This window comes from Rhinatrema bivittatum, chromosome 2 (assembly GCF_901001135.1).
Source record: "Rhinatrema bivittatum chromosome 2, aRhiBiv1.1, whole genome shotgun sequence".
Lineage (NCBI taxonomy): Eukaryota > Metazoa > Chordata > Amphibia > Gymnophiona > Rhinatrematidae > Rhinatrema > Rhinatrema bivittatum.
The window spans coordinates 79196048-79220142 of record NC_042616.1 but is presented as its reverse complement, the minus strand read 5'-3'; the positions used below and the strand labels follow the sequence as shown (position 1 = coordinate 79220142).

The 24095-nt window shown below is 44.9% G+C and overlaps 1 protein-coding gene across 1 annotated transcript in view; it reads left to right on the top strand.

Annotated features, from left to right (window-relative positions):
* GARS (glycyl-tRNA synthetase) overlaps positions 1 to 23883 on the top strand; it is a 70919-nt gene extending 47036 nt beyond the window's left edge. Inside the window, exons 14-17 of the mRNA XM_029588366.1 lie at positions 4342 to 4451; positions 7936 to 8029; positions 19044 to 19234; positions 23525 to 23883. Of these exons, the coding sequence (XP_029444226.1) occupies positions 4342 to 4451; positions 7936 to 8029; positions 19044 to 19234; positions 23525 to 23650 (521 nt within the window). The 3' untranslated portion in view covers positions 23651 to 23883. The remainder of the gene's footprint in view (positions 1 to 4341; positions 4452 to 7935; positions 8030 to 19043; positions 19235 to 23524) is intronic.
* The last annotated feature ends 212 nt before the right edge of the window (positions 23884 to 24095 follow it).

Sequence of the window (24095 nt, the reverse complement as noted above, 5' to 3'; positions counted from 1 at the left end):
TTCAGCAACAGGGTGGAAACAAACTTCTTGCTCTGACCTGATGGCCCAGTTGGCAGGACTAATGCTTTGCTGTACTGGAAGACTCTCTCGTTCATTCTAGAACCTGCTCCTGCTGCTTGAGTCAGCCAGGACTGGGAATACTTCATAGCCCCTTAGGAGGAGTGGGTGGGGTGTTGGAGGAGTGACTATTGCACCTCAGTGACGCATATTGTTGACCACAGGATGCCTTTGAGCTAGTCTTCAAAGGAAGGTGTGGTCTGTACCTTGGCTGAGGACCATCTTTTCATTTACCCAGGCTGGATAAATGAGGATAATCCTGGCTGCTTTGAATGATGGATTATGGAGCCCTAGCCCTAACCTTGGACGAATAGGCATTGCCAGAAGCTGGAAATATCCAGAAATGAATCATAAAAATGATGCTGCTGGATTATAAAGATACTCATGAAAAGAAGCTTGCAGTGCCCAGAGTGTGCTAAAAATAATTTAACTTTTCTTAACCTAGAAAACATCCCTGTCAAATGTTACAGGAACCCATTCACCCTTAACCTTTTAACGGGGCAAACATATCTGACAGGGATAGAGGTTATATATAGTTCAAATAAGAATTGTTTTTATGCAGGTTAGTATTTGCTTTTATTAGTGAAAAATATATCTGATTTCCTTATTCTGCCAGACTGGCCCAGACAAGTGGGTTATGCTCCCTTACCAGCAGATGGAGGCAGAGAGCAACTGGTTTGCTGATGCAGCCAGCATAGGGTCCCGTGCTTATCTCAGCCTGCCTGACATCCTTGGTTTCCGGACCTCATGAGTATCAAGAACGCCTCAGGCTTCCCCAGAGCAGGGATCTTCTGGTACAAGGATCCAGCTTGAATGTGTGTTATGGCCTGGCCATTGAGAGAACTTGACTAGCATGGAAAGGTTATTCTGATCAGGTAGTGTCTATGCTTTTACAGGCCTGCTAAAAAACATAAGTGCCATTCTGGGTCGAGCCCAGGTCCATCGAGCCAGTCTGGGTCACAAGAACTCATCCAGTTCCCCAATAGTTGATCTATTTCTTATGTTTGCTCTCAGGGATAAGCGCCAGCTTTCTCAAATATAACTGGATAATAACAGATTGTAGACTTTTATTTTAGGAACTTGTCCAATCCTCTTTTGGACCCCATTATGTTGCTTTGACCACATTATCCATCAACAGATAACATAACTTGATTGTGCGCTGAGGGAAAAAATACTTCCTACGTTTTGTGTTAAATTTGCCAGTTGCTAAATTCATGGTGTGCCCCTTAGTTCTAGTGCTGTTTGAAAGGGTAAATATCTGTTCCCTATTCCACCCCACTCATGATTTTATACATTTCAGTTGTATCCCCTCGCAATCATCTTTTTTTTTTCTCAACCTAAAGAGACCTAATTCATTTAGCCTTTCTCCATAAGGGAACTTTTCCATCCCCTGTATTATTTTTGTCACCCATCTCTGTATCTGTTCCATGTCTTTCCTTTTGAGATGGGGGCGAACAGAATTCTTTACAATATTCAAGGTGTGACCGCACCAAGGAGCTACACAAGGGCATTATGATATTCTCGGTTTTGTTCTCTATTTCTTTTGAAATAATTCCTCACATTCTATTTGCCGTTTGGATAGCTGCTGCACACTGAACTGAGGATTTCAAGGTATTGTCCGAGGTCCTTTTGCTGTGTACTTGTAGTTGGGATTATTTTTCCCTACGTGCTTTACTTTGCCCTTGTTCACATTTAATTGCATCTGCCATTTAGATGCCCAGTCTACTAGTATCACAAAATCCTTCTGCAGTTCTTCAAAATCCACTGCCATTTTAATGACTTGAAACAGTTTTGTGTCCCCTACTAATCTGGTCATTTCATTTATTGTTCCTTTCTCTAGATCACTTACGAATATGCTAAATGGTCCTGGTCCCTTTAGATCACTTATGAATATGTAAATGGCCCAGGTCCTAATACAGACCCCCTTGGGCATTCCACGAATGACCTTTTTCCATTTGGAAAACTGACCATTTAGTCCTACCCTCTGTTTCCTGGTTTTTAACCAGTTACCAGTCCACAGTAGAACACTGCCTCCAATCCCTATTTCTTAAGGAGTCTCTCATAAGGGACTTTGTCAAATGCCTTCTGAAAATCCAAATACGTTGTATCAACTGGCTCACCCTTGTCTGTATGTTTATTTACACACTCAAAAAATTTAGGAAATTGGTAAGGCAAGACTTCCCTTTGCAAAACCCATGTTGATTCTCCCTCATGTCTATTTATTTATGCGGTAAAAAATTTGTTTTGAAGAATTGTTTCAGTCATTTTGACCAGTACCGACGTCATGCTCACCGGTCTGTTGTTTCCTGGAACACCCCGGAACCCTTTTTTGAAAACTGACGTCAAATTGGCCACCCGCCAGTCTTCTGGTACCATGGCTGTTTTAAATAAGTTGTAAGTCCCCAGAAACAAGTCTTCAGTTTTATTTTTGATATCCACCTCACTAGTTTCTGTGAGGGTGTGGTGGATTTTTGAGTCTTGGTATGCAGCTAGGCTTGATTTGTTGTGGCTGGGGACCATGGCTACAGTTTTAACCTTACATAAGGTCTGGAAAAAAAGGGTGGCACTTAATTCTCTCAATGTGCAGGTCATTGCTTGCAGGACATTCAGTTGTTTTTAATTTTCCCCAAGGGGAGGTGAAACATACTAGGCTGCCTTTGAGGAAGTCTGTTCCTTCATGGACTAAATTTGGCTCTAAGAGCTTGGTTAGCGTCCCCTTTGAGCTCCTCAAATGAGTGTCTCTAAAAGATTTGACCGTCAAAGTGTTGTTTCTGGTTGCAGTAGGTTCGGTGAGGAGGATCTTAGAAATTCAAGCTATCTTCTTTAGGGAGCCCCATCACAAATTCTCTGATGAGATGGTTGTGATCCACACAATTCTATCCCTTTTTTTTTTTGCAATTTCATCTTAATCAGGTTTGTTTTTTTTCATCCTTTAGAAATTATTCGTTGAGGAGGGTTGTGAAGATTTTCACCCAGTTAGATGTTTGCAGCGGGCTTCTACAATATTTGACCGATTTCTTCTGGTCATCTGACCATTTTGCCATCCTTTTTATTGGATGAAGGAAAGGAGAAACTGCTTTCTAAAGCTTTGTTTGCTTGATGTATCAAGGAGGCCGGCAGCACCAAATACATTTCAAAAAATGTGTCAAATCCTAGTGGTATCAGGGCCCATTTTTCCAGGGTCCAGGCCTCTTTGGGAGTGGAGCTGCACCTAGTTTCTCTTTTGGAGCTATGTAGGGTGGCCACTTGGGGATCCTTTCATTCATTATCAGTTATATATTTTAACCAGAGAAGATGCCATCCTTGGTCCAGGCTTTTGAAGAGCAGGCCTAGCCAGTATCCCATCCATTCTGAGGGATGGCTTCCGTACATTCCACTTACCTGGCCTGGTCTGGCAGCAAAATAAAGAAGGTGAAATTGAATCTTGCTTGACAATTTCTTTTCTTTGAGTCTGGCCAGACCAGTTCAGGACCATCCCAGACTGCCAGTGGTATAAGCTGCACTCTTCCTTCATTCTTTGTTCCTTTATTGGGGTTGAGGTTCCTCCTCGTCTTGCTGAGGATATCTGTGAATATAATGTTTCACCTTACATTTTGGACCCATGTTAAGCATCTTTTTAGTGAGTCTCCCAAGGCTGAGTGGATTGCTGCTTTTTCTGTCCCTGTGAAGCCCCACTGATAAATGGAGGTGTGGGGAGAAGTTATATGATCTTGTTATAGAGATTACCGGTAGGCTGAGGGAAGCATAGGACCCTGTATAGGATGACATAAACCAGTTGCTCTTTGCCTCCATCTGCTGGTAGGGGAGCATAACTCACTTACCTGGACTGATCTGGTAGGACTCGAGGAAAAGAAATTAGAAAGTAAAAATAAATTTTACCATTTTAAAGAAAGCACCTGGAATATTCTTGGTTAATCTCCCTAATTTGGGCAAGTAGGCACACACCAAAATCCAAGGTCAAATAACAGTAGAAAATATATATATATCTGTGTGCAGGTCTAGCTAAAATCTGCACCATGTACTTCAAAAGAGAAATAACCATTTTTAGATTTTGTTAATTGAACTAATATTAAAACATTTTGATGCCAAACTGTTTCTCAGTAGCAAGAATAAATATGAGAATAAGAAGACAGTGCGCTTGCAATCGGTTTTTGATTCACTTTATGAGGTATATTTTTGTGTGGTTTTTTTTTTTTTTTTTTTTTAATGAGTACTTCTGTAAACCAGGTTTTAATTTGGTACCTTTTGATTAAGATCCTGTTTTTTGTTTGTTTTGTGTCATAGTTGAGGACATCGTCCCTAATGTGATCGAGCCCTCGTTTGGTCTGGGCAGAATAATGTACACAGTCTTAGAGCACACGTTCCATGTGCGGGAGGGCGACGAGCAGAGGACGGTAAGCATGGTTCTCAGCTTCCAGCCCCCTCCCCCTTCTACCTCCTCATTCTCTGTAATAAATTCAGACAGACTTGGAACATGTTTCTCAGTTGTAAATTATTATATTTTTAATCTGAAAAATATCTGGATTTGTGTGAACATTGCTAAAGAAAGAAGTATGAAACAAAGTGAAGAAAAAATGTAAGTGAAAAAATGTAAAATAGAAAAACAAGAGTGATGATACTCTTAGTTCTGAGCTGCATTTGTGGCGGAGGTAATTTTATAACAGCCTGCCAGCATTATCCACCCTAAAGTTACACCAAGTTTCAGCATAGAAACATGATGGCCCATCCATGTTTCAAATGACTCCCTCACTGGAGTCATTTGAACCCACCTCCTCCCTGGAAATCGGATCAATTTTAAAGAAAATGAAACCTTCATACCACCCACTGGACCAAATCCCAACCAAGCTCCTTCTATCGGTGCCAGACTGCATCTCCAAATTCCTAGCTGACATCATAAACTGCTCACTATCACAAGGAATCTTCCCGGACGTCCTAAAAATTGCCACCCTCAAAACCCTTCTTAAGAAAACAAATCTAGATCCTAGAGAACCCAACAACTTCCAGCCTATTTCCAATCTACCTTTTTCTAGCAAAGATCATGGAAAAAATAGTTAACACCCAATTAGCAGAATACCTGGAAGATCACAACATTCTCCATTCATCTCAATATGGATTTCGCAAAGCTCTAAACACCGAATCCCTCCTCATCTCCCTCACAGACCATCTCATCATGGGTATGGACTCTGGGCACTCCTTCCTGCTAATACTCCTCGACATCTCAGCAGCATTCGACACGGTGAACCATACCACTCTTCTAAAACGACTTTCGGACATCGGGATAACAGGTACGGCTTTCAAATGGTTCGACTCTTTTCTCACGAACAGAGGTTACAAAGTAAAGATCAACAACAAGGAATCTCCGCTCATCAACACCACAAGAGGTGTTCCTCAGGGCTCTTCTCTGTCTCCTACACTATTCAACCTATACCTTCTCCCCCTTTGCCAGCTGCTTACGAATCTTAAACTCAAACACTATCTCTACGCCGACGATGTCCAAATCCTGATCCCTACAACCGAATCCCTTACAAAAACACTGAAATTCTGGAACAACTGCCTCAAAGAAATCAACGACCTCCTTACTACCTTAAACCTTGTACTCAACACGTCCAAGACAGAAATGCTCCTTATATCCCTCAACCACAAAGATAGCCTACACACAAGTCACAACAACACCCTGGTCAACCAAGCAAGAGACCTAGGAGTTATAATTGATAACCAACTAAATCTAAAAAAGTTCATCACCAACACAACCAAAGACTGCTTCTTCAAGCTGCAGGTATTAAAAAGACTCAAACCGCTACTGTATTTTCAAGACTTCAGATTGGTACTCCAGGCCATTATATTCTCCAAATTGGATTACTGCAATTCCATTTTGCTAGGCCTCCCCGCCTCTTCCACCAAACCACTGCAGATGCTACAAAACTCGGCGGCCAGAATTTTAACAAACTCCAATAGAAGAGACCACATCACACCTATCCTGAAAAACCTACATTGGCTCCCAGTAAACTTCAGAATTCTACACAAGTGTCTCACCATCATCCATAAAGCTATATACAACAGTACACCCATCGACTTACACAACCCTCTCACGCTACACTTCTCTACCAGACCCATCAGAGAAGCATACAAAGGTACGCTACACCCCCCCCCCCCAGCCAAATTCACACACCTCTCATCCACTAAAGATCGAGCCTTCTCGGCAGCAGCACCAACCATCTGGAACAACATGCCCACAGACCTTAGACAAGAACCTTGCACGCAGACATTCAGAAAGAATCTCAAGACATGGCTATTTCTACAAGCCTTCCCCGATCTATGACATCCCCTACTGCTACAACTAGGTATAGGATACCATGTATAGTTGATTACATTCAGTCCTGAATACTAGTGTCTATTATAGCCTTATGTATATATCTTTATATTATTTATTTCTGAGACTAAATATTACCTAGTTCTATGCTAGCCATTACTCTGGCTTTTCCTCCTCCCAGTTCAAGTGCCCCTGTTTATTGTAACTTTCACTCTCTTCTTCTCTCCTAGCCTATTGTTCACGTTGTTGTTAATGTTATTGCACCACTGTTTATTGTAAACCGATACGATATGATTGGTATCATGAGTGTCGGTATAAAAAAGCCCTAAATAAATAAATAAATAAATCCAGTCTTTCATCCACACAGTTTACTCAGCTCTACAGTCCCTACATCTTCTTTAACAAGTGCAGGTCTTCCCATCCGCAACACAGACTCTCCGCCAAACCCACCAAAAAACCCTCTGATTGTTAGCACCCCAAGGCCACCCCACCCCCCCACCCCCATTTTCCCTAATATTTATTTTTGGAAAGTTGCAAGCTGCTGCTCCTACCCTCCTGAACCCCACTCCCTGGAACTCTGAAACCCAAACTGGGAGCTCTGACAACACCGCAGGAAGTGTATGATGATAGCGTTATCAAAGTAATGTTGGAAACAGATGGAAGCAAGTAAAACACTACCATGCTCCTGGTTGGGGTTTCAGAGATCCGGGGAATTGGGACTAGGATGGAGTCGGTTTTGCAGATGGGTGGGTTGGGGAGCAGAGCGGATTTGTGATTTCCACAACAGGGAAGAGAGAGGGGAGTGGTCTCAGGTTGCTAACGCCTGCTGTTTTTGTTGTTGGCTTTTTTAATTTGGAGGGTTGGGGTATTACATGCTAAGCCTACACTTATTTTAATGCTTTCTGGAGTGGGAACTGGGGGATTGGGCTTGAAGGCTCCAAATATATATATATATTTTTTTTAGTTTGATTTTGCAGCCACTTCACTGGCTATATTTTGAATGTAATTGGTTAAGTAGCAAGGTCAGACTACCTATGGCCGAATAACTTTAGGACTGCACTGAGGCAGTCTGAGAGATATCTGGCTAGCTTAGCCAGTATTCAGAGGTATGTGGCTAAGTTAACCAGATATCTTTGCTGCCCTGGAATACCCCCTGCCTGCCTTTAAAAAAGAAAAGAAAAATGACTAAAATGTGGTTGATCAGTGGGGGGAGACATTTAAATACTCTAATGTCCATATTCTGCACCACTTAGCCGGATAACTACTTATCCAGCTAGTTAGCTGGCAAAGTGGTGGGCGGGTTGGGGGCATAACTGGGAGTAGTTGAGATAGTCAGATAATTTATCTGGCTAACTCTGATCGTGCTGAAGACATGTGCTAAAGTTAGTCAGACAGACTTATCTGGATAACTTTTAAATACTTGGGAACCGTATATGCAACTCAGCTGCTTAGCAGCTGCATATGGACCTCTTTGTTTGGCTAAGTTTGGGGCTTAGCCAGATTAAGTTTTTGAATATTGACCTCTTGATTATTAGCTGAACTGATATTTTTTTTCTTTTCTTTTGCAGTATTTCAGTTTCCCAGCCATAGTAGCTCCATATAAATGCTCTGTGCTACCTCTGAGCCAGAATCAGGAATTCATGCCTTTCGTAAGAGATCTCTGTAAGTAAATACAGTTCAACAAACAATTTTGATGTCTAACTAAGAGGTCGATATTCTGTAAGCTGGCAAGTGAGGAAGATATCCAGATAAAGTTAACCAGATAAGTTTTAGCTGAATATTCAATTAAACGTCTCCAGATAAATGTTTCATTGAATATTCTTTGCTGCTGCTCGCTGGCTTACCAAACATAGAAAAAAAAAATCTAGCATTCAAAGAGTGGTCAATCCGCCCCCTCGATATCTTAAAAAAAAAAAAAAATGTTGGGGCCAAGCAGTGTTAACCCCCTTTCTTAGTGTCCAGTCAGATGAATTTAGAACAAGTGGGTTATGCACCACAACCAGCAGATGGGGACGGAGCAAACTGATGTCACAGTATATATACCCCTGCAGTGATATCAGCCTGCCAGAATTCTCTGTCTCCAGCAGATGGTGGATATGCATCTCCTTACTGGGGATTGCTTCATTTTGAAAAAGGAGAAATAAGGAAAGTAAATTTGCCCCACTTCTTGCAGTGATCCCTCAGTTGAGAATTACTGAGGTGATTTCCATTGTCCCTCAACAAAAGAAAAAAAAAATATTTACAGAGATGTAAAAAGGAGGTTTTTGTAGCATAGGGCTTCCTCCTTTTATCCTGGTCTCCGTGCTCAGGCGCTGTTCCGATGTTCGTCCCACTCCGTGAGAGGTCAAGGGATGTGGGCAGCCTGGCAGGTTGAGCAGCCTCTGTAGGCTAGGTTCTGCTCTGACACTTTTTTGCTGCGCAACACATAGTAGGCTACAGCAGCATTAGGCTACCCTCTACAGGATTGCCAGTTTGGTATGTGCGTCTATCTGTGCATCCAGGTTGTGCGTCCAGGTTTTGGACTCCTACTCGGGCCTTGTATTATGTGCTTCTAAGTTAAGCAGTGCCTTAAGTGGCCACAGGCTTACCTGTGTGCACAAGTTACGCTTATTTTTGGGGTGCCTAAGTTTTGAACACCTAGCTGTGGAACGCCTAGTGGTTTTGGACGTATAAAAAAAAAAAAAAAAAACCAGCTAGACTCATGTCTCCGGCCACCGCTCAAATGCACTGTCGGCCATTATGACGCCTGTGCTTAAGAAGGCGAAGCGCCTTTCTGTTTGCGCTGCCTGTCATTTTTGGGCATCTCAACCAGGAGTGCTTGCTAACTTGTGCCAGTACTGTATGGAGGCTCAGGTAGAATTGCCGCCTTCTGATTTCATTAAGCCTGGCTCTTCCCAGCCAGATATAGGCCTGGATACAGATGGCTTAGGTGGGGCGCCTGATTTTGGAACTCCCCTAACTGGTTCCTCTGCAGGGGATGGTAGCTTAGGGCTAGATTCATCAAATATCGCATGCGAAAGGAAGAGGGGTGTGTTTTAAAATAATAGTGCAGATTGCGATAAATAGGCTATCTTAGCGCTTCGCATAGGTATTACCGCAGAGTGCAATAACTTTTTCACACTTTGCGATACTACAATTATTGCAGTTCCTACCTGCAACCACTAGGGGGGGAGGGGGAGAGAGAGAGAGAGATACTGAGACTAGCTATATGGACCTTCTAGTAGGTAGATATTTATATCTCTATAGGAGGCCCACCTAGTAACTCGAGATGAGGTTTAGTTAGTAGTGTAGTGGTCAGGGGCCACTTTGACATTCAGAGTGAGTCGTACAAACAGAACAGTACACTCTTGTGAAGATTTGATGTCCTTCGGAGTGAGGAAACTCACACAAAGATGAGATTTGTACAATGTTCTCTCATGGAGAGTCCATCAAGCTAGGTTGAGAGAACATTGTACAAATCTCATCTTTGTGTGAGTTTCCTCACTCCGAAGGACATCAAATCTTCACAAGAGTGTACTGTTCTGTTCGTACGTCTCACTCTGCATGTCAAAGTAGCCCCTAACCCCTACACTACTACCTAAACCTCACCTCTAGTTACTAGATGGGCCTCCTATAGTAGCATAAATAGTTGCTTACTATGGTGCCACCCCCACAGGCGCTCTCCTCCTCTCCCCCATCTCAGGGCCCTCCTCCAATCTTCTCCCCCATCTCAGGGCCTTCCTCTAATCCTTCCCCAGCCTAAAATACCCAAAACGCAATTTGCGAAAAAAAATCACAATTTGCATTATGGGCATATCGCACAGCTTAACGTCACTGAAAAAGTTGTAGACGTTTTCGACGTTAAAACTGTGCGATATGGCTTTGCAAAGTGTGAAGCCAGCCCACGTTTCCAAAAATCCCGCCCCCAACTCCTCCCCTTTTAAGTTAGCATCGCACCATGCGAAAAGGCCATAATGCGAGTTGGAAAATAACCCCCTTAGTGAGTGTGCCTCAAATACTTCCTGGATTGCATGTTTCTAATTTTTTGTGGGTAGAATTTTTTTCAGGGCTTACAATCTATTCTCCAGGTGCAATCTTCAGCCCTCTGTATTGCTCTCAGAGCAGAGTCACAGGTAAGAACCTTGCCAGGACCTACTGTTAAGCGCTGGAATACTGCTAGAGCAGCGGCAGGACTTCCTGATGGAGTTTCGGATGGCATGGATGATGACACCAATCTTCACTCCCTTGAAGATAATGAAATTCCCCCAGAATTAGAACGATATAGAACTACGATACAGTTCTTTCATAAAGATGAACTGCAAGCTCTGATTTCCCAGACCTTGAAAATGCTCTGAGTCCCTGGGGCAGATGCTGTGACTGAGCCAAGGATAAATCCCATTTTGGTTTCCTTGCGTAAGCTCTCTCATTTTTGACCTGTGATAAAAGCCATTCAAGAATTACTTGATCTTGATTGGGACGTCCCAGAGGCTAATCTCAAAGGGGGTCGGGTTTTGGAAGGCCTCTATCCTCTGGATCCAGTGGCAAGAGAGCGTTTACATTTTCTGAAGGTAGATGCACTTGTGTGTGCGGTCTCCAAGCAGACCACTATTCCCGTGGAAGGAGGAGCGGCCTTGAAGGATGCTCATGATAGAAGGTTTGAGACTATCCTTAAGCAAGCATTTGATGCAGTGGCAATGACCTTGCAGATTGCATCTTGTTGTCCTTGGTGGCTTAGTCTTGTTTATTTCTATCCCAGGAGGTCAATGATTCTGGGATGAACTCCAGGGCAGTAGTGGAGCCAGCTGCTGCCTTTTTGGCAGATACGGGCTGTGATTTGATCCACTCTTCAACCAGAGGAATGGCTTCCATTGTAGCAGCCAGGCATCAGTTATGGCTGAGAAATTGGTCGGCTGATGCGACCTCCAAGGCTAACCTTACAAAATTGCCCTTTAAAGGCTTGCTGCTATTTGGAAACGAGTTGAAAAATTGGCCAGTAAATGGGGCATATCTCTGGTTCCTCGTTTGCCAAAGGATAAGAAGCAGACGCCACGCTCTTTTAACATGAGAAGTCATACTAGTGGATCCAGGCGTTTCTCTCCCTGTAGAGGAATGACCCTTCAGAGAGCCATAGTAGCTCCATATAAATGCTCTGTGCTACCTCTGAACCAGAATCAGGAATTCGTGCCTTTTGTAAGAGATCTCTGTAAGTAAATACTGTTCAACAAACAATTTTGATGTCGAACTAAGAGGTCGATATTCTGTAAGCTGGCAAGTGAGGAAGATATCTAGATAAAGTTTAATAGCGGCGACCCTAGAGGTCTCTGTCCTTTCATCCACAACAGCCAAGAAGGGGCGAGGGCGTGGAACTTCCTGACCTCTCAATGAAGTTTTGTGACCCACCCCCGGGAACAAGAGATAGGGAGACACTTCTCTCTCTTCTCAGAGATGCGTCGAGATCATATCGGATCAATGGATCCTGGAAGTGATATGGGTTGGTTATGCGTTGGAGTTTCGCAGTGTTCCTAGGGTTGTGTTCATGACATCTCCCTGCACTCACCACAGAAGAAATAGGCAGTGGAAACTACATTGGCAAGGCTCCTCTGAGGGCTGTGGATCCAGTGCCCAAATGTCAAGAAAATACAGGTTGATATTCCAATTATTTCATTGTGCCCAAGAAGGAGGGTTCCTTTCGTCCCATCCTGGATCTCAAAGGTGTCACCGCCATCTGCTGTTGACACATTTTCGCATGGAATCATGGCACTCTGTAATAATGGCCGTGCAGTCGGAGGATTTTCTGACCTCTTTGGATCTGCCAGAGGCATATCTCCTTATTCCCATCTGACTACAGCATCAACGCTTTCTGTGGTTTGCAGTTCTGGGATGCCATTATCAGTTTCGGGTTCTGCCCTTTTGTCTGGCCACTGCCCCAAGGACCTCTTCCCAAGGTAATGGTGGTAGTGATGGCAGCATTGAGAAAAGATGGAATCCTTGCTTACCCATACTTTGACAACTGGCTAATTCGGGCCAAGTCTTGGCTGGGTGGTGAACCTGGCCTAGAGCCGGCTCAGTCGTTGGCATGCCTCTGGGTTTCGGTTCGACACAAGGCAGGGCAAGGTTTTCCTGCTGGAAGCACGCATTCAGATGTTGATGACATAGCTCCATCTGTTCTTGAACAATATGTGCCCGACTATATGGTCCTACCTGCAAGTACTTGGCTTAATAACGGCGACCCTGGAAGTAGTCCCATTGGCGAGGGTGCATATGCGTCCTCTTCAGCACTCCCTGCTGTCTCGATGGAACCCGCAGTCTCAGGACTATTCGATTTGACTCCTGCTGCTAATGAAAGTCTCCTCCCAGCTGCAGTGGTGCCTGCAGGCAGATCATTTAAGGAAGGTAATTTCCCTAGTGCCATCGGACTGGTTAGTACCAACAACAGATGCAAGTTTCCTTGGTTGAGGAGCTCACTGTTGGGAGCTGATGTTGCAAAGGCACTGGAATACAAAGGAGTCTCTCTGGAACATCAATCGTCTGGAAGCCAGGGCAGTCCAATTGGCATGTTTGCAGTTCAGAGACAGGCTACAGAGTCGATCGGTCCAGGAAATGTCGGACAGTGCAACCACTGTGGTTTACATCAATCATCAGGGAGGAAAGAGCCAGCAAGTATCACAGGAAATAGATCAGCTAATGGAATGGGCAGAAGTGCATCTCCAGATGATCTCCGCCTCACACATAGCATGAAGAGAAAATGTAAGAGCAGACTTTCTCAGCAGGGAGAGTCTGGACCCAGGAGAATGGGTCTTGTCAGATGTGGTGTTTCAGCTGATTCTGGATCACTGGGGTCCTCTTCCTAGACCGTCTGGTGACTTCTCGTAATGTGAAAGCTCTGCGATTCTTCAGCCGCAGGAGAGATCCAAAGTCGTTGGGGATCAATGCCGTAGTGCAGGAGTGACCAGAAGCCAATTTGCTGTATGCCTTTCCTCCATGGCCTAAGTTTGGCAGATTGATTCGAAGGATCGAGCAACACAGAGGGATGGTGCTCTTGGTTGCTCCGGATTGGTCCAGGAGGCCATGGTATGCAGATTTGCAGTGGCTCCTTGGGACTTGTCTCTTTGACTTCCGACACAGAGGAACCTGCTAAGTCAGGGTTCGGTTCTTCACGAAGATCCAACTCTGTTTTGTCTTATGATCTGGCCCTTGAGAGGGCTTGATTGCTGATACGTGATGCTCGGTGGCAGTGATTTCCACTTTGTTCAGGGCTAGATAGTTTTCCACTTCCTTGGCCTATGTGTGAGTTTAGTGAGTGTTTGAGACCTGGTGTGAGGGACAAGGTACTCTTCCTCATTTGGTCAACATCCCGCTCATTTCGGACTTTTTGCATGATGGCATGAATAAAGGTTTGGTCCTTCATTCCTTAAAGGTACAAGTAGCGGCGCTCGCCTGTTTCAAGGGTCAGGTGAATGTTGGTTCTTTGTTGGCTCACCCTGATCTGGCCCATTTCCTGAAAAGAGTGAAACATCTTTGCCCTCCATTACAGTTTCCAGTACTCTTATGGAGTCTGAATTTGGTCTTGGATTTCTTTGCGGGTCCTACTTTTAAACCGATGTGTAACCTGTCTTTGCTGTTACTGACCTTGAAAACGGTGTTTCTTGTGGCAATTTATTTTGCGCGGAGAGTTTCTGAGCTTCAGAGACTTTTTCTTACCAGGAGCCTTTCCTCTGGGTGACTACAGGGGTGATACGGCTCCATACTGTTCCTTCTTTTTTACCAAAGGTAGTCACTGCATTTCACTTGAATCAGTCCATCTCCCTGCCATCCCTGGACAAAGAGAGATGTAGGGGAGTATCGTCTGTTGTGCTCCTTGGATGTCAAGAGACCTATCTTCCAGTATCTGGAGGTTACTGAGCCTTATGGAAAACAGATCGCCTGTTTGTTCTTCATGGCTGTACTAAACAAGGAGAACTGACCTCACGGGCTACAGTTGCCTGCTGGATTAAGGAGGTAGTCATGACAGCATTCGTTGATGCTGGCAAGCCGTTACCTAGTCAGGTTAGGGCTCATTCCACTAGGGCTCAAGCAATGTCGTGGGCGGAAGTTAGATTGCTGTCTCCCGTCGACATTTGCAGAGCTGCAACGTGGTCCTCCTTACACATCTTTTCCAGGTATTATCGTCTGGATGTGCAGGCTCGGGAGGACGCAGCCTTTGCACATGCGGTTTTGACAGGACCGTGGGCAGCCCTCCCGCCCTATTCAGGAGTAGCTTGGTGTATCCCACTTGTTCTGGATTCATCTGATTGGATGCTAAGAAATGAGAAATTACTTCTTACCTGATAATTTCCTTTTCTTTAGGACAGTCAGATGAATCCAGCTTTCCTCCTTTGGCTGCTGAATGATTATAGTATGGCCCTCCTGTGTGACTGTGAATTACAGGGATTTCTAGCAAGTGTTCGTCTAGTCCCTAGACTAATGTTATTACATTCTTATCTGAGCTCAGTGTTGCTTATTGGCCAAGTATTGAAATGGTTATCTGTTTTTAATCAAGTTTTTTGCTAGTTTGTCCACAATTGCTTTTGAAGAGAATACTTGGCAGGCTGATGTCACTGCAGGGCTATATATACAGTGATGTCAGTTTGCTCCGACTCCATCTCCTGGTAGAGATGCATAACCCACTTTCCCCACCCTGGCCACATTGGGAGGAGGAATAGCCTCGAGGTTAGAGACTATAAACCAGGAGACCAGGGTTTGAGGCCTGCTGTCGCTCCTTGTGACCTTGGGCAACTCACTTTACCCTCCATTGCCTCAGGTGCAAAACTTAGATTGTAAGCCCTCTGAGGATAGAGAAATACCTACAGTACCTGAATGTAAACCGGTGTGATATCTCGATTGAGATCGAATGTCGGTATATAAAAAATAATAAATAAATAAATAAATTTATTTTCTGAATTCAGTGGAGACTCTTCAGGCCAATAGACCACAATATTTGAAAATTTGGGGGGGAGTGGTTCCCATGCTTTGACTGACATTCGTTTCAGTTTTTTAGAGGGTGGAGGATCGGCTTAATATGCCAGCTACAATTATTTTTGTTTTTCATGTTTTTTTTTATTCTGCTACCTAACAGAATATGTTTCAATGTATCCAGTTAAGGTTAAAGTTATCTTGGAGATAACCTTTATAAGTATATTTAGTGGCAATATCCCTGACAACTTCTAACTTATTTTTTTGCCAGTTCTTAGCTGCTTTTCAGACGCTTGTTCTCAAAGGGGTAGGTTTTCAAAAACGGCGCGTTGGCGTACTTTTGTTGGCGCTCCAGGCGCCAACAAAAGTACGCGGGATTTTAGTAGATTCGCGCGTAGCCGCTAAAATCATGGATCGGCGCGCGCAAGGCTACCGATTTCCGTGTAGCCGGCGCGTGCCGAGCCGCGCAGCCTACCTCCATTCCCTCCGAGGCCGCTCCGATTTCGGAGCGGCCTCGGAGGGAATTCGCTAACGCCCTCCCCTCACCTTCCCCTCCCTTCCTCTACCTAACCCCCCCCCCCTACCTTTGTTGGGGGATTTACGCCTCCCAGAGGGAGAAGTAAATCCCCGCGCGCCAGCAGCCCACTGGCGCGCCTAGACGCGACCCGGGGGCGGTTCCGGAGGGCTCGGCCACGCCCCTGGACCGCCCTGGGCCGAAACCACGCCCCCGGTCCCGCCCCGAAACGCCGCGTCCCGCCCCGAAAATGGCGCGCCGCTCGGCCCCGCCCCCCGACATGCCCCCGACATGCCCTGCTCGCGTAAATACGCCCTCCGGGCGTATTTACGCGAGCAGGGCTCTTAAAATCCGCCCCAAAGTGTATTTAACATTATTTTAAATAACAATAAAATGTAATTATTGGCATTTTTTAGTACCTGCTGATTTTGTTCAGTAGTTCTTAGCCATGGTGTAACTTGACAAAATTTCCAGCCATTTATTTATTTTATTTATATTTTGCTTTTTGGCACTTCAAAGCAGATTACATTCAGGTACTGTAGATAGTTCCTATCCCCAGAAGGCTCACAATCTAAGAGGTTGATTTGTAAAACGAGCGTGCGTATACCCATGCATACATGTATCGGCACACGAGCGAGGATACGCTAGAGTTTTTAATCGTGTATATATTCGTATGTTTTAAAATACACCAATCACTTGTAAGTTTGCTCCTAATTTTAAGAGGTTACACAAGTACAGCTAGCATGCATGTGTCTTCTATAGGGCTAGGTCGGCTTTTACGTGCGTATGTCAGCGAATTTTAACACATGCTCACTTGAAGCACATTCCCAGTTTTCCAATTAGTCCATCAGTTTGCACAGGTAATAGCAAGGTCTTTCCGACCCTCTGGTTCTTCATCATGCACACTTGCCAGTTCACCAGGACCCTTCACCCTCTCCTATAAGTCCTAAAACTTGAGATTTACAAACTTGCTCCTCATTCGGAGCAGCAGTAAAGTTACGCGGATATCTAGCATACGCGCACTGAGGGTTTCGTTTTTAAAATTCAGCGTCTCGGCCTTGCCCCTTTTCTGCCAACTTATTCCTCCTGGGGTAGATTTTCAAACCGCGCGAATTGGGGTACTTTTGCTGGCGCATCAGGCGCAAGCAAAAGTACGCGGGATTTTAGTAGATACGCGCGTAGCCGCGCAAATCCTGGATCGGCGGGCGCAAGGCTATCGATTCCGTATAGCCGGCGCGCGCTGAGCCGCGCAGCCTACCCCCGTTCCCTCCGAGGCCGCTCCAAAATCGGAGCGGCCTCGGAGGGAACTTTCTTTTGCCCTCCCCTCACCTTCCCCTCCCTTCCCCTACCTAACCCACCCGCCCGGCCCTGTCTAAACCCCCCCCTTACCTTTGTCGGGGGGGGTTTAGACAGGGCCCGCGGGTTTAGACAGGTCCCGCGCGCCAGTGGGCCGCTAGCGCGCCGGGACGCGACCTGGGGGCGGGTACAGAGGGTGCAGCCATGCCCCCGGGCCCGCCCCCAAAACGCTGCCAACACGCCCCCAAAACGCCGCGCCGACCGGGCCCGCCCCCGACACGCCCCCCTCGCCAAACCCCGGGACTTACGCGAGTCCCAGGGTCTGCGCGCGCCGGTAGGCCTATTGAACATAGGCGCACCGGCGAGCAGGGCTCTGAAAATCCGCCCCCCTGTGCGCACAGATACATAAGTGCATATTTTGCAGCTTTTTAAGATCCGCATTGCTCACGCGAGTCCCACATATGTGCGTATGTGGGCGTTTTTGTCGGAGCAATGCTTTCAAAATCGACCTGTATGTTTGTACCCTAGGCAACATGAGGGTAAAATGACTTGCACAAGGTCACAAGGATCAGTAGTGGGATTTTAACCCTGGTTTCCCTGGTTCATAGCCTGCTGTGTTAACCACTAGGCTACTCCTCCACTCATGTTATTTATCGTGATTAGGGTAACCACAGTGTTGTCTGGCTAAACATGCCTAGGCAAACAGTGCTTGCAAGTCAGTTTCCTCTGCTCCACACACAAGATTTCCGACTAGTCTTGCAGTTTCCGACTAGTCTTGCAGTTTCCTCTGCTCCACACACAAGATTTCCGACTAGTCTTGCAGTCCACTATCCTCTCCAAAGTGGACTACTGCAATTCCCTCCTCCTTGGCCTTCCAGAGTCGACCATCAAACCCCTACAAATCCTACAGAACGCCATGGCGAGAATCCTAACGAACACCCGAAAAAGAGACCACATCACCCCTATACTTAAGGACCTCCACTGGTTACCCATCTCATTCCGTATACAGTATAAAACCCTGACCACCCTCCACAACCTCCTCTACAAAACCAACCCCTGGCTCAAAGACTCACCGCATTTCCGTATAACCAATCGTCCAACCAGATCCTCTCATGCAGGTACTCTACATACTCCCTCCCTTAAAATCGCTCATCTCACCTCCACGAGAGAAAGGGCCTTTACCATAGCGGGCCCTTCACTCTGGAATACCCTCCCCACCTTTCTCCGCCTTGAACCTTGCCTGGCCACCTTCAAAAAAGGCTTAAAAACTTGGCTTTTCAGAAAGGCCTATCCTGAAACCAACCAAACCTAGACACTTCTACCCAGTCCTACCCACCCCCACCTTTATAGCCCCTAGTCTCCCTCCCTACCACCCCGCCCGCCTTTCCCTCCCTAAGGCAATACCTCTCCACCTCCCGCTGCCTGCCCTCCCTTTTTTATCGTTCTGCAATTTTATAAAGTATTTCAATGAAACTGAAGTAATTAATATTATTTTAGATGTAACTATTGTAAATAGATCCTTCTGTAAATAAGTTCCTTCTATTGTTTTCACGGTTGCTCTTTATTCTCTATTTCACGCTACCTATCTTTCCCTCTCTTCTCCTGTCTCCATTACCCCCCTCCTCTTTCTGGCCTGCTCCCATCCCCGGCCCCCTGTTCATTGTAATTCCTCCTTTAATTGAGTTACTTGTAAACCGGCGTGATGTGCCATACGAATGTCGGTATATTAAAAACTATTAAATAAATAAATAGATGATGATGCTCTTGGCTTTAAAAGTGCAGCATGAACATCCTGGTGAAATTTCTATTGCTCAAGGAATTTATTTTGAATTTCATTCATTCATTCAAAATGTTTTTTCTTTATGAAACTGGACCTTGTGGAAGTCCTTCTTGTTGAACAATAGTTGCTAACTCTTGACTTACTGGGTTCCACAGCTGAAGCTTTAACAAAGAATGGCATCTCTCACAAAGTGGATGACTCTTCTGGGTCCATTGGTCGACGGTACGCCAGAACTGATGAGATTGGTGTAGCCTTCGGGATCACGATCGACTTTGATACGGTTAACAAGACGCCTCACACTGCCACACTGAGAGAACGCGATTCCATGCGGCAGATAAGAGCCGAGGTAAGATGTCTCTTTTGTTCTTTTCCCCCTTAATCGTATAGAAGACTGTTTTCAGAGTCATTACCCAGGTGAAATAGCCAGTTTGAAAATTGTCAATCTCTGCCCAGCTAAAAGTACACACAGGCTTCCACTACGTAAATACTTAGCCAGGTAAAAAAAAAAAAAAAGCCCCCCCCCCCGGGTATATTTAGATCATAAGAGGAAAATGATTCATGCACTTGAAATTTTTGAAAGCACGTGTACTATTTTACCTCCCCTCAGCTGCTGCACAAATAAATGGTGCAGTGCTCATGGATGCTTTTTTAAGCATGTGTGCCCAGTAAAAGTACTCGTGTACTTTGCAACTATGTGGGCTATTGAAAAGTACCCCATAGTGCTGTATGATTGATTTTAAAGCTCTCTTTGTGATCATTCTGCCATACTAGTCCAGACCAGTGGGTTATGCCTCCCTGCGAGCTGATGGAGACAAAGAAATGCAGGTTCTCTGTATCATCACTCTCGCAATACATGAGCTAGTGCAGCACTAAACCTCATCGTGTTTCTCTCTCCAGCAGCTGCAGACATATCTAGATTGCTGCAGCATTTGGAGGGCTCCCAGTTGACCACCCTTTGATATCCAAGGGATGAAGAGGTAGACTCAGTTAGCCTCCCCTCTTTGAGGTTGAAATTCCCCTCTCAGGACTGTGGTCTATTCTCCTCTCAGGACTGTGGTCTGTTTATTTCTTCTCCCTCTCACCTCCCCAACACCACTACCTCAGCCTCCTAATATTTTGGGCTCTGATCCTATTCCTTCCTTGTGTAAGACGTCTTTACATTGAGCAGAATAGGTGATCAAATTATTTAAAAAAGAAAAAGGGGAAAAGATCGACTGCATGGACCGGCTGGGTTTCTAGTGGTTGCTGCAACTCTTCTAAGAAAGCTCCAGGGGCAAAGGAAGCATGGAGGGCCAAAGAAAGTGTCGCACGAGTGGAACCTGCTGCTGGAGCTCCTCTGCAGGCCCAGAGTGAGTGTGCAGCACCTGCAGGAGGTGGGGGAAGCAAGGGGCAACATGCTTGGTGAGGTTCCCTGGTGCAGGAGACAGCACTGGAAACCGATGGTTGTGGTGGTGGTGGGGCCTGTCGGGGCTTGGCCTGCTGTGGCATGAGGAGGACCTGGGTGGTTTTGTGGCAGGAGATGCTATTTTAAGTGCACAATGAGTGCAAGAGAGGGAGAGCTTGGCTCGGTCTCCCTTGACCTCTTCTTCCTCAGGAGTTCATCTGGAGCTGTCAATCCTGAAGGCTTGGGTGCACCTCCCGTGGGGGAGCTTATGGCCAAATGTCCCCTTTCTACCGCAGGGCAGGCCTAAGGGACAGATTATGGCTGATTCTCAAGCGACCTCCCAAACTCTGCATTCCTTGGGGCATTGGAGTTTCCCTATGAAGAAACATCTCCCTTGGTGAGAGGGATCTTCTTCCAGGATCTCCAGAAGATCCTCATCTCCCCCAGGTCCACCTCAGGACAGGGAATAACACTGTCTGGGGTTTCAGAAGAGAAGGAAGGAGATCTTTTTTTCAGAAAATAGAGGACTCCTCTGGCTGTTTGAAAGAGAGGAATTAATCTCTCTTATATCCCAAGTACTCAAATCCCTCAAGATCAGCAAACAGGAGAATCCCAAATTAGAGCCCTCCAGAATCCCAAATTTGGGATTCTGGAGGGCTGCAGGAACACTCCAAAGTCTTTTCCGTTGCACAGAGCTATCAGAGACATGATTACTATGAAATGTGAATTCCCTGTTGCCGAGCTGAAGTGGGAAAGGTGATGAGTCAGCTTTATTTCCTTCTGGCTGAAGTCTGAAAGGTGAATTTTAAGACCTGGCATGGGAGGACATGTGTGCGTGTTTGCTGGTTCGCGTGCATGGGTGCGGTGATTTTATAACATGCGTGTATATGTGCGCCTCTTATAAAATCAGCTATACGTGCGTACATGTGTGCACGATTTTACATTGTCGTGTGCATGGGTGCGCACATGCCATCTCGATCCCATAAGTGGGGGGATTTTAGTAGATAACGCACTCTGACACACTTGTTTCCCCAGTTTGTTTCCAGTTCGCCCCAGTAAAGGGGAGGACTTTCCTCCCTTTTACCCTGTTAGCTCCGACCTTAAAACCCTGCTGACTGGCCTAGTTTGTTTTTTTTGTTTGTTTCAGGACTTACATGCCGTCCATAGCAGAAGGAAAGTTATACAGATAGGGATCCTGGCATGCGCTGGTTCTGCATAAATACTTAACACAATGGTTTTATTTATATTTCCTGGAATGTCCATGCCCCACCCCTTTTATGAAAAACATTTTTACTCGCATATCCGGGCATCTCTTAAAATATGCGCAGCGTGCGCTGGGCCGATACACATGCATATCTCCTGGCTTTGGCGCGTAGAGCTTTTGAAATCCACTTGTGAGTGTATAATTCATAAGAACATTAGAAATTGCCATACTGGGTTAGACCAAAGGTCCATCAAACCCAGCATCCTGTTTCCAACAGTGGTCAATCCAGGCTGCAAGTACCCAAACACTAAGTAGATCCCATGCTACTGATGCCAGTAATAGTAGTGGCTATTCCCTAAGTCAACTTAATAGCGATTAATGGACTTCTCCTCCAAGAACTTATCTAACCTTTTTTAAACCCAGCTACACTAACTGCACCTAAGATTGATGCCTTGGTCACTGCCATTACTCACAAGATCACAAGCCTTGTGGAAGGGGGGTATGGCTCTCAGAAACTCTTATGACAAGATCCCTACTCAAACAGGCCTTTGAGACATTGGCATTAGCCATGCAAGCTTCAGTTTGTGGAGGATGTGTGGCCCGTGCTCGAGAGAGGCATCTGGAAGTTGTTAGTGCCCCGATGGGAATTGGAGTTCATTTAAGTCTAGTGAGTTGGATTGGATGGAGTTAAATGCAACTTTACTGGTGGACTCGCAGTCTGATTTCATTTCTACTAATATTGTCTGTGTGTTGTGTCTGTGGGTCAAGATGGAGCAGCTATTATACCTTTGGACATCTCAGGTGCATTTGATCAAGTTAGCACCCATTCTGATAACTAGATTTTTGGCTTGGGATAGGTGCAGATATGTTAATTTTTATTGTACATCGCATTGATTTTTATGGAAAAATTGATTCAACACATCAAATAAATTGACTAACTTTTATTCCATTTTTGTCTGTGTATAAGATGCAGGTGAGAGTTGTGCAGTCTCGATCCACTTGGAAGTCTGTTTTTATGGGAGTAACTCAAGGATTTGTACTTACCCTCTGTTTTGTTCCAATTTGTTTTCTCTCAGCAGCATTTTACGATCTTGTGAGGTAGCTTATAAAATTTATGCAGATGATATACAATTCCGTCAGTTCTGTATTTTAGTGACAATAGAATCTCTTATGTCATATGGAGCAATCAATAGATGGTTAGCCCAAAACAATTTTGTTTTGAGTCTTGTTAAGACCTAGGCTGCCTAGTTAGGCAGAATGCCTAGTCTAGATCAGATGATGAACCTTACTGTTGAGGGGGTTCCTCCTTTGTCCACTGATAAAATTAAGATTTTGGAGTTTTGATTGACACAGTGTGTCTTAAAAGCCAACTTTCCCCTCTCCCTGCCCAGAGCACCTCTTTTATGCGCACAAACCTCAGCCAGTTATTTACATGCAAAATAATGTTTTCCATGCATAAATGCTTTTGAAAATCCACCCCTAAAAGCGTTGGTAACTATAGGGCACTATACCTCACCTTATTTAGTGCTAATACAGACAGGGGAACAATTCTGAAACAGTCCACCTGCGCAGCTTGTACTTAATATGTATGCAGTTTCCCTCGTGAAAAGTTTCCTACAGGCAGATTTTGCTGGAAAACAACATTCAGACACTTTATTTTCAAATGTACCCACCTTGTTTTACAACTATGTTCTAAAGGCATCCATGTTAACACCTCCCCTCAATCCAGCTAAATATACATGCACTATAGAGCCCCCATGTATTTTTCACTGGAGTGAGTGAGGCTGTTTTCAGACAGCCGGTTTAACGGGTAAATGGCTTTAAAAATCATCCTCACAAAGTCCTGTGTTCCAGGTTATCGGCTCACAAGAAATCCCGTCTGTCTGCTTTTTTATATCCTAGTTCAGAGTACCTGATTAAAGTTGTAATTCATTTTTCAAGTCTGTAAAATGTTAGACTTTCTTCATCTTGGCCAAGATTTTCTGCAGAAAAAAGTCCCTAAGTTTCTTTTTATATACGCATTTTATTTCCTGCCTTCCTTATTTTAGATCTCTGAACTTCCTGCCATAATCCAAGACCTGGCGAATGGCTGCATAACATGGGCAGATGTGGAAACCAAGTATCCAGTTTTTGAAGGACAGGAGACTAGCAAAAAGGACACAGTAGAGGAATGAAGATGCTCTCCCTCCACCCCCAAAGGAATGAAACCTAAAGTGTTTTTTGTTTTTTTTACGGTCTGTTATTATGAAATAAACTTTCATCAGGTCTGTCCTTCTACACTGCATTTGTTTATGCACAAAGGAACTGATTTTCCTCCTTAATTGCCATGCCAATTAAATTTCAAAGCTAAATAATTACAATTAATGTTAATGGAGCTCTAAATAAATTTAAGAATATTATTGTTCAATTTGTTTGTTTTGTCAGTGTAACCCTTTAATATTTAGACAGATGTTGGCTTCCTGTTCATACCCCAAATCAGTCCAGACTCCTGGGATTTTGCCTCCCAACCAGCAGATGGAGACAGAGAAGAAAAGCTTTACTGACACTGCTATTTAACCCAGTGTGCCACCTGCAGTTCCTCAGTATTTCTTGCTCTCCAGCAAATGATAGAGGTACAAA